Source organism: Bison bison, unplaced genomic scaffold (genome assembly GCF_000754665.1).
Source record: "Bison bison bison isolate TAMUID 2011002044 unplaced genomic scaffold, Bison_UMD1.0 scf7180017864180, whole genome shotgun sequence".
NCBI classification, from domain to species: Eukaryota; Metazoa; Chordata; class Mammalia; order Artiodactyla; family Bovidae; genus Bison; species Bison bison.
Genome location: NW_011494752.1, coordinates 3,574,055 through 3,584,389, shown reverse-complemented (window position 1 = coordinate 3,584,389; position 10,335 = coordinate 3,574,055). Strand labels below are relative to the sequence as shown.

The 10,335-nt window shown below is 55.8% G+C and overlaps 1 protein-coding gene across 3 annotated transcripts in view; it reads right to left on the bottom strand.

The window, feature by feature from the left end:
• Positions 1 to 10,329, bottom strand: part of CACNB1 (calcium channel, voltage-dependent, beta 1 subunit) — a 19,539-nt gene extending 9,210 nt beyond the window's left edge. For 2 of the 3 annotated variants that reach the window (XM_010842677.1, XM_010842679.1), the window contains exons 1-10: positions 10,219 to 10,327; positions 7,689 to 7,775; positions 4,597 to 4,716; positions 3,556 to 3,678; positions 2,852 to 2,988; positions 2,543 to 2,619; positions 1,979 to 2,133; positions 814 to 894; positions 296 to 354; positions 3 to 111 (exon numbers count right to left, since the gene is read on the bottom strand). In XM_010842677.1, the coding sequence (XP_010840979.1) occupies positions 3 to 111; positions 296 to 354; positions 814 to 894; positions 1,979 to 2,133; positions 2,543 to 2,619; positions 2,852 to 2,988; positions 3,556 to 3,678; positions 4,597 to 4,716; positions 7,689 to 7,775; positions 10,219 to 10,302 (1,032 nt within the window). In that variant the 5' untranslated portion in view covers positions 10,303 to 10,327. Of the gene's footprint in view, positions 1 to 2; positions 112 to 295; positions 355 to 813; positions 895 to 1,150; positions 1,171 to 1,978; positions 2,134 to 2,542; positions 2,620 to 2,851; positions 2,989 to 3,555; positions 3,679 to 4,596; positions 4,717 to 7,688; positions 7,776 to 10,218 lie in introns of all 3 variants that reach the window. The other variant, XM_010842678.1, reaches the window with a different exon arrangement.
• Positions 10,330 to 10,335: the final 6 nt, after the last annotated feature.

Below are 10,335 nucleotides of genomic sequence, written 5' to 3'. Positions count from 1 at the left end.
CCCAGGCTGGAGCGTGTGTTGGAACGCTCGATGATGATGTGTTTGCTGGGGTTGTTGAGGACTGATCGCTTAGCCAGGGAAATGTCCGCTGTCACACGTGTGATGGAGATCCTGGGGGGCAGAGCAAAGTGTCAGGGTTCAGGGTGGGCTAAAATGTCCTGCCTCCTCCCCAGGCTCCAGGACAGCATTGTAGCCCGCAGTCCAAGAGTTCCAGGATTATCATTCAAGCCGTCCTGCCCAACCCCAGCAGCAGAGAACCATGCTGGGCATGGACAGCCAACTCCAAAGGGCTTACCTGCCATCAAACCGATGCTTCAAGAAGTCAAATAAAGCTTTCTGCATCATATCTGTAACCTGAAGTTGGGGCAGGGGGTGGGGGTGGAGGAGGAGGAGGAGATGTCAGGTGTTTGAAGCTCTCAAGGAGGGTAGACTGCTAGGCATTTGCCCCCTGACATTTCATTTTCTCCTTTAATCCCTGAGATGAATGAGTCCCTGTTCAGGGGAGGAAGTGATCCTTCTGAGTTTGAGGGGCCTCCACTGGGGTCTCTGATTCCAGAGATCCTTTCAGGTAGAATCTCTAGGAGGACTTTTCTGGGTATTTTTGAGAAGACTAGACCCTTCTGAGTGGGTCTCCCCATGGGTTGGGTTGGGGCCCCCCTGGGGAAGGGGGTGGTCTCTAAAGGTCTATAGCCCTCTGGGGAGGAAACCCTGGGAAGACCCTGCTGGGGGATGTCTCTGGAGTCTCAAGACCTTACAGAGTCTTTCTGGCAGTCTGGGCCCCTCTGGTCCCTATGCCCCTCTAGGGGCTCCTACCTCATAGCCCTTGAGCGACGGTCCCACCAGGATAATGGGCCTCATGGAAGGTACCACGTCATAAGGGGGCACGTGTTCTGTCTGGGGGGAAGCAGGGAGGGGAAACCCCAGAGTGGAGATGGCATTAGCCCCTCTCCCCCCACCTCCAGGCTCCCGCATGCATCCTTTCCTACCCCTGGTCCCAAAGCCCAGATGTGGGGGATCAGGGTAGGGGTGGGGAGGGAGAACCAGGAATGGTGGGGGGAAAATGGGGGCAGATATGGGAATGGGTGTTAGAAGGTCCCCCTAGCTCATCCCAGAGGGTGGGGAGGGAAACATAGAAAGCTGTGCTACTCACCGACTTCTGCTTCTGTTTGGCTGGGTCCAGAGATTGCCAAGATGGGGGAGGGGGAGGAGAAAGGGGAGGGTACCCAGGCAGGGGCAGAGGGCAAGGGAGGAGCCAGGACAAGAGAGGGAGGGAGAGCGGGCGGACGAGGAGAGATAACAGGGCATGCGTGTTAGTGACAGACAGAGCCAGAGAGAGGGGATGGGACCCCATGCCAAGGGGGAGCCAGAGTTGGCCCTGGATCAGGGCCAGGAGTGGGACTGACAGCCAGTCCGGTGAACTTTGGAATATTCAGACATCCTCTACCCCCTTTCCGGGTCTTGGAAAAAAGCTGGAAAGAGTGATAGCCCCTAATTTGGTGCCCATCTCCTGGCCCCAGTGCAGGCCAACCTGCCCATTGTAAGGGTTCCCTTAACTGTCCCGCTCTGCAGCCAGGAGATCCCTGGGCACCCTAATCTGAAAAGGGCAAAGAAGAGTCACCATTCCACTTTCCCCTTCACATCTGGGGGCAAGGGCAAACATGAATATGCCACTGGTAGTGAGGGGGAAACGTCGGGTTTCATTACAACCAGATCTGCTTTCAGTTGGGGGGCGGGGGCTAGAAGGGCTGCTTCCATGGCAAGAACCATCCCTTCTGGGCAAGAAGGCCAGGGTGGGGTTGTGTATGGAGACAGACGTGCCCATTCTGGGTGCCACTCTACCCTTCCCTCCTCCTCGGCAGGAAGGCCTGATTCCCACAAAATCAGGCCGATACCCCATCTGAATCCATTCCAGCCCCCCTCCACCCACCGAAGAGCTGGGCCCTGACCTCCCCTCTCACAAGAACGCAGTAAGAATTACCTTCTTGAAGAAGGGGATGCGCTTGCCGTGGGGCGGTGGGGTGGTGACACTGCTAACACTAGTCTTAGCAGAGCCGCTCTGCTCCCCGAGCTCTGCCTCCTCATCCTCTAACTCTAGGGGGTCTAGTTCAAAGGCTAAGTTAGTCATTTCATTACCTGGACCGGAGAGTCAGGATTGAGGGAGGGAGGAGGCGAGGTGGGGAGGAGTGAGATGGACATGGAGACACAAGTACAGAACGCGGGGATGGGATGGGGAGAAAAGAAAGAAGAAGAGGTGAATGGAACAGGGCTGGGAGAAATGAATGGGGGGCAGGGGGCGGGGCAGTCAGGAGGAGAGATGGAGCTACCGAAGAAATGGGAGAGGACAGACATGAGAGAATGGGTGCTGACTGACCAGCCCAGCTTGGGGGGTGCCCTGCTCTTCATGGAGGGGGTACCGCTGGATGTGTTTGGAGGACTCAGGATTGGGATACCCCTTACTGCAGGGAAAGGAAGGGACAGACAATGGGGAGACCACCCCACCCAGGAGCTCCACCCCACCCCCTGGGGTGGCGGCAGCTCTTACCACTGGCAGGGGGCGTGGGGCGGCGGGTGCCAGTCACCACGTCTCCCAGGCTGGAGCTGGAGTTGTCACCTGATTTGCTGTGTGGGCAGAGAGGCAAATGGAGCCGTGAGCAAAGAGGTGGGTGTGAGGGCGGGGGATCTTGTTCTCTCACAGGCTGCCCCTCCCCACTCTGTGGCCCTCATTCGCCAGCCCCACGGGTGAGGCCTCGGGCAACTCTGTGTCCTCAGAATATGAGGTCAACCCTTGGGGCCTCCTCCTGGCTGGCTGGCCTCTCCCGGGGGTGGGAGTGCCCCGCCCCCAGCCAGACACCTGGAGCTGAGGCGGTTCTGGCGCAGCTTCTGTTCCTGCAGCAGGCGCAGGCTGTCCAGTTTGACAGGGCTGGGGATGAAGCCAACCTCACAGCCCTCCTTCACCAGTCGCCCGATCCACCAGTCATTATTGTATTTCTGCAAACAACAACAGCAGGTGGGGTGGGGGAGACCAAGAAGGAGATTAGAGGTCAAGCCAGCAGCCAGCTCCAGGGGATACCACCCCCAACCTTGCCTTCTCTGCCCAGGGGATGGCACCCTCAAAGAGCCCTGGCACCAGCCTCTGAGTACAGCTCCCAATTCTCAGGGCTCTCTAGGACCAGCATCCTCTTGTGCCCTGGACTACCCCACCCCAAGCATATCCCTGTTCTGAGAGTCCTTCCTCCTGCCATGTGTCAGCTCTATCCTGGAAAGGCGGGGAGAGAAGTAAATGCTGACACCTCTGTGTGCCTGGCACACTGCCACTCCATCAACAGTCCTCTTCACAAACCCTCCCAGCAACCCTGCAACCTAGGTATTACCATCGCACGTTACCAATGAAAAATCTGAAGCTCAGAGAAGTGGAAAGATTTGTCTAAGATCACAGAGCAAATTTAGCCCAGCTCTGCTTAGTTCAGAAGTCTTTTTCCACTAGAGCTCTGACTGCCCCTCTCCTGGCACACACTTCACTGCCCTCCCTCCAGATGCCAAGCGGTCTCGCCCCACCTCTTTGATGTGTAGGAAGTCCTTAGGCTCGAAGGTGATGGCCACTCCCTGCACAGGCACCTCATCCCCTGGAGATGGGTTGTAGCCGACATTTGTCCGCACAGCAAATGCCACCGGCTTGGTCTAGAGGAGGCACCCAGGGTGGATGACAACCAGAGAGTTAAATCACAATGGGATGTACAACTTCCTGACTGGGGTGGTGATTATGGAGAGGTTTGTTTTGTAAATTCTTCATTAAGATACACATTATACACGCTACTATACACAAAGTAAACACAGTCCTACTGTATAGCAGAGAGAACTATATTCAAAATCTTGTAATAATGAAAAATGCATGTATAACTGAATCATGTTGCTGCACACCTGAAACTAACACAACACTGTAAATCAACTATACATCAAAAAAATTTTTATTAAAAAAACAAAAGTATTCACTGAATGGCTTATGCAGGTTTTTACGTGCATATTAAATTTCACAGTAAAAAAAAACAGCAAAAAACAGAACTCAGTCCTCTCAGGATGGAGGGGGGCATCAGGGAATAAGTATAGGTTATGGGGGACCCCAGAATGACACCAAGAAGGAACAGTCACAGTAATAATAATAATAGTAGTGATCATGATAGCAGCTACTGTTTAGTGTGCCAGGCACTGTGTTATATGTTTCACACCCATTATCTTATTTATTCATTACAAAAATCCTACAAAGTGCTATTATCATATTCACTTGAATGAATGGGAAAACTGAAGTTCAGAAAGGTTAAGTGAATGGCCTAAGATCTCACAGCTAGTAAGAGCCAACCCAGAAAGAGTGGAAATGTTTAGCTCCTGTTACGTGTGGCAAGAGTTTTAGGCACTTATTGCACTTTATAAGGAGGCAGGTATTATAGCTTACACTTTTACAGATGAAAGACAGAGGCACATAGGAGGCGTACATCCGCCGGGAAGTGGCTGGGCCAAGACTTGACTCAGGTCTGTTCAGGCTGTCTCCAAGGCACGAGGTAAGGGAAACAATGCCAGCACAGCCCCTCCCATCTTTCTCACCTTGGCTTTCTCTAGCTGGGCTAACGCCTGACGCTCTGCCTCCTTCCTTAAGGCTTCCCGGTCCTCCTCCAGAGACACATCAGAGTCTGACGGACGGCTGGTGTAGGACTCTGCTGAGCCCTGAAAACAGACAGGGCCAGCTCAGGGCCAACGCCGCCTCCCCAGCTCCTGGGCCACAGAAGGCACCAGTGTGAGACCACAAGGGCTAGGAGGTGGCGGCATTAGACAGGAAGAGCCTGAGAATGAGGTCTGCAGGCCCCTGGGAAGAGTGTGGCCCTAGAAAGGGTGATAGCAACAAGCAGGGAATTATGGCAGGTCCAAGGACAGCTGCTTGGGGCCCAGGGAGGGGTGGGAACCTGATAGGGTGCAGTGCAGAGGCAGAGTGCCAACGGTCAGTCTCCATTCCCTGTTCCTCCTTCCCTCCCCTGCTCCCAGAACCCGCTGAGACAGACCCAGCACAGGCCCAGTGAGTCCTTCCAGGGGCCACAGCCACCAGCTTAGGTCTGAGCCCTCTGCACTGGTGGCCATGGGCAGCCTGCTCCATGTGCTAGGGCCACACAAAAATTTGCTACCTTCTGCTCAAGGGCAAGGGAAAATAGAATCCTACCTCCCCTGCCAGAAGCTGGAAAGCCCCAACCCTTAGACTCTTATAAGATACAAAAAAGAACCCAAAGTTCCTGGGGTGGGGCAGACAGGAGAAACACATCAAGAGAAGAACACAAGCAGGCTTTTCCCTTGCATTAGGGCAGCCAACTGCCAGCATTAAGACAGGTTCAGAAGTCTGGGTGTGCCAGGATGCTGGCCTTGACCACACGGACCATCCCAGGACATAAGGAACTCCCTCAGCAATGCAGACACACGTGTAAGGCACACATAGCCCAGGAGGTGAATGAACATGCTCTTTCACGGGTGTATTTGGATGTGCAACTTCAAGTCTGTTCGGGAGTGTGTGCTCTGTGGTATGTCCTGGTGCATGACTGAATGCATACAGGTCCCTGTGTGTGCGTACAGGGGAGGGGCAGGGGGGCGCCCTCAGTGTCTGTGTCCCCAAGGGAACGTGAGGACGGGAGCCAGAAGTGTGGATTTATTGCTACAAAGGGCCGGAGGGGATGTGACGAAAGGGTAAGACTGCAGGGGTGGGAGGGTTTCTTTCTGAAGACAGGAAGGGATCACTTGGCCAAGAATGCCCATTAGCCTGGTATGGAGGGGACCTCGGAAAGAAAGAAGACCAGGTCCCATCTCCCCAGAGTGCCCTCGTCATCAGCCAGTGCAGCGGCCCATCCATTTCCCAGCCAAATCAGGAAAATGGGAGACTCTGAGAGGAAAACCAGGGGGTGGGGTGGGGTTTTCATAGAAGCTGGAAAAGCGATACAAAGGAAAGAGTGAAAACCAGTGAATCAACTACGCTTTATCCCTCCTGAGCACTCAGAGTCAGGAAGACAGCCACCAGGAGAGCCAGAGGAACAGACCCAGAGATGGAGAGGGGCAGGCACTTACTGACCCCAACACACACACACACACACGCACACACACACGCGCGCACACGCGCACACACACACACACACAAGTGCGTGCATACCAGAAATGGCGGGAGACAAGGGAACAGTGAGAAGGCAAGGAAATAGGCTGGAGTGAAGGCCTCCCACCAGCTTTCCTGAGGGGCTGCTCCCGCCCCCCACCCCCACCTTCACTCCATCCCCAGCTCACCACTACGAGGGTCTGGTTGGGCGCCTCCATCCCGGCGCCCTCAGTGCCTGGCCCTGCTGGCCTAGGGGGTGGCCCAAACTGCCCGTTCCCCCAGGGGGCTCAGGTTACAAGCAGAGTTGCTACATGTGCAAACTGCTAGGGTATATTTAGCTCAGAGATGTGGCAAGGCCTGCCCCCCCACTCCCTGCCACCTACTGGGGGTCAGAGCTGGGGAGCTGAGAGGAGAAAGGATTGGAAACTGGGGTCTGATCCCCTGGTTTGGCAAACACTGAAGGAATGAGGCCCTTTTCTGTCAAGAGGGGCTCCACTGAGCACGGTGTCATTTTTCCTAGCCCTGGCCCTGCCCCAGTCCTACAATACACACAGGGGATGAGGGAAAGGACTTCCCATTTGTATGTGTATTTAGGAATCCTGGGATGAAAGGTCCCTTTCCTGATCCTCTCAAGTCAGGCCTGGGCTTTCGAGTGCCAAGTGTTGTGGAGACATAAGAATCAAAAAGAAGGGCCTCACTCCAGTCAGTAGTGGATCTGCCTGGCATCATCCTCTCTCTCTTGGCCTGGGGGTGACTGACTTTCCTACTGTCCTCTGTCCTCATGTGCCTGCCCATTTTTTCTTCAACGTACTCCTTCCTTGTCTGATCCTAAGCCCCTCTCGCCTTTTTTGGGTACCAGGCTTTGTTGAGATGCTCTGTAGTCATAGCAACCACAGGGCTCTCTCACTGCTTCTCCCTGAGCCTGAGATGGCCTGGGGTTGAGAGTTAGAACAGAGATGAGAATGGCAACTTCCTGACTGAGAACAGAAGACCCCAGAAGGCCATTCAGTTATAACCCCTGCCCTTTCATTCAGGGGTGCTGGGCTGAAGTCCTCTCTAAAATCAACTTCCTGCTGCCTCTCCTCCACCCTCCTCAACACACGTTCTCTCTGCATATTAAACAACAGTCACAACTGGATGTGAGGAGGGCATTTCCCCGGATCCATACCTAATCAGGGCTCCAGGGACCCAAATGTCCTGGCTCCTCATTTCATAGGACCTCCCTCTACCCCATGCTGTCACAGATTCTGGGGGAGGACATGGAAGAAGACAGCCGGCAGGGGGAGTGGGTGACAGCCTGAAGCAAGCTAGAAGGAGGCAGGCCAGGCTGTCCCTGAATGAGATGACGCAGGCAGGCAGCAGGGGCTGGTGCCTGGTGCTGGGGGAGGGGCTGGGCGGGGGCTGAGGGAGTGGGTACAGCTGACAGTATATGCAGAGGAGGTCATGGGGTGTAAGGGTGATGGGGTGGTTCTAGGCAGGTAACAAATGACGTGGGGGAGGGTGCCTGGAGCTCACCAATCCTGGTCTCCACCAACCAGCCACCTCCCTCCTCTCAACCCAGCCTCCCCATTACCTGGCGGACAAAGCTGTTGGATGTTGTATCCGAGGATGTGCTCCCATCCGACCTTTTGAACCGCCCTTTCCTCTTGCTGTATTTGCCCTGGAGAAGCCAGGAAGGGACAAGAGTAGAATCTCAAAGACCCTTGCCCAACCCCTCATCCCATCAAGTCCAGAACTGCCAAGCCTTGGCAATATCATTCCCTAATCTCAAGAGCCTGCCCCTCCATCTTCTTCCTGAGATGGTACAGCCCGAGGGAGAGGGAGGGCCCAGACCACAGCCATGGGGTGGGGGACAGAGCAAGAGCGCCCTAGGAAGCACACACAGAAACCCCCGAACCAAGTCAGAGGTTGGGAAAGGGGAGGTGCTGAGAAGCTGGAAGCTCATTAGGCAGCAAAGCTAATTAAGACGCTGGGCAGGCTGCAGAGGCCTGGGGGGAAGGGAGAGACTGCCTGCAGTACTAGGGGTGTGGAGACAGCCCCTGGGAAAGTCCCCTTCCCTCTCCACTTCAGCTGGAGCAGACTGGGGCTGTGTGCACCTATAGCCCCCAGAGAGAAGAGGAATCGCCAACCCAGGCCCAGCTTGGCTTTCCTGAGCCCAACTCTTGCCTTGTTTTTTGCAGAGTGGGGAGGGGAGTTGCAGCTCTCTGGTCTTAAGAGACCTAAAACTATTAGATTTCTAGGGAGGAGGGGAGGGGACATGAAACTGTATTTGGAAAGTAAATATCTAACCCCAACCTTGACCCATGGGGGCAGATTTAGCACACCCCTCATCCTGGTAGGACTTTTTTTCAGCCCCCTTTTCACAATCACAGTGATCATACCTCTTCCCAAGGGGGCAAGAGACATCAAGCCCTTTAGCCCTCAGCTGCCACTGCCCACTTCCTGTCCCATGATGCCCACCAGGCTGCATAAATCTAAATGTCCCTTGGCCCTCCCCCAAGAAAAACCGAGGACACAGCCCCTGCAGGGCCTCCGGGAAGCCGGGCTCAGTCCCGCTGGCTGGGCTCCTGGCTTGGGTGGTGTGGACACTGCCTGACCTCTCAAGTAGCCACCTATTCAGGTATTTCCAGGCCTCCTAGGAAGGGGGCTGCTTCTTTGCCCTCCCCAACTCACATATACACATCAGCCCCCAGGCAATCTAGAGTGAGAGGGGATGATTGAGGGTCCAGGCCCTCCAAGCTGCTGTCCACAACCTCCATCCTAGAGTTTCTTTGCCAAAGAAGCTAGATAAGCCATAATCAGACTAGAGGCTCTGGTTCCTTGGGCTTGAGTACAAGAGATGGATGGATAGATGGGCAAGACACCTGGGAACCCTTCAAGAATCCTCCCTCCCTCACCTTCTCTGGAACCAGACATATATCCAACCTTAAGGACTGAGGATCCCTATGAATTTAAGAGGATTCCCCCAGTGAGCACAAGGCTCTCTTTCACAATATCACCACTATCCCAGGCTAGGAAAAGGGAGTGGCACCCAGAGGGACAAGGGACAGCTGAAAGGAAGGGCCCGGTCAGCTGCCTCCCAGGCTCCAAGGGGCCTGGGGTGGAGAAGGGAAGTATTTTTAGGTCTGATCTTCCCCCCCCCCCCCGCCCCACGTGCCCATCAGCCATACTATCATGGTGGTTACAGTTGCTCCAGGCTGGCCACAGCAAGAAAAGAGTTAATGCTATCCTAGCCTTGGGGTGTTGCCAGAATGGAAAAGGACATGTCCCAGAGAAATTCTTGGGGACGACCACCCCAGACTCTGCTGGTCACTCCACCGGCACCCTCCACCCCCAAGAATATCCCTTCTTGGGGGTAACCAGTTGGTACAGGAAAAGTGTGAGTGGGGGTGGGGAGGCAGCCCCCACCCCCTGTTCCCCAGGTAACACAATTTCTTCCCCTCCAGGACAGTGAGTTGGCATCCATCCAACTTTCCAAACTTTGGAGGCGTTTTCTGGGGCTAGGGGGATGGGTCGGGAAGGGCTAACACGGGTGTCGGGGGAGGGGAGGTGGTCTAATACAGAGGTGGAACTGAAGTGGCTGGGACGGGGGCCTAGCTCGGGGCTGGGCCCCTCCCCACCCCCGAGGGCCAGTGTCCGTAGCTCTGAAGGCCTGCTGGCACCGCCCTCTGACCACCGCCTCGGCCATCTCCCAGTGCCACCCCCACTCCACCCACACCCGCCCGGAGCCCCTGAGCGTGCTCTGCGTCGCCCCCTTTGCCTGAGCTCCCTCTCTAGCCTCCCTCAACCCACGGATCCCGCCGCCAGCACCCACACTCTTAACCCACTGGAGCCGGTACCCAAGGAGCAAAGCCCCTGATGCGGGGGAGAGGAGGAGGCGAGGGTGACAGGCGGCCCGACCGCCCCCTCCCCGCTCTGCAAAACCGCAGCATAACTCCCAGCCAAGCGCCCATCAATCATTCACTGGCAGGGATGGGGGGCTCAGAGCCTTTTCCCCTCCACGCCGGGCATACAACCCCTTTCTCCCCGGTCCCCCCTCGATCCGACCCCACAAGGTCCACGGGAGCGGCCCCCTTCCCTCGATCCCGGCCATCACACCTCACCTGTGGGCTGGGGTCGAAGACCTCCATGGGGATCTCCTGGGAGGATGGGTAAGGGCCCCGGGACATGCTGGTCTTCTGGACCATGGAGAGGAGCCTCCCCTCCGGCCGCCGGCCCCG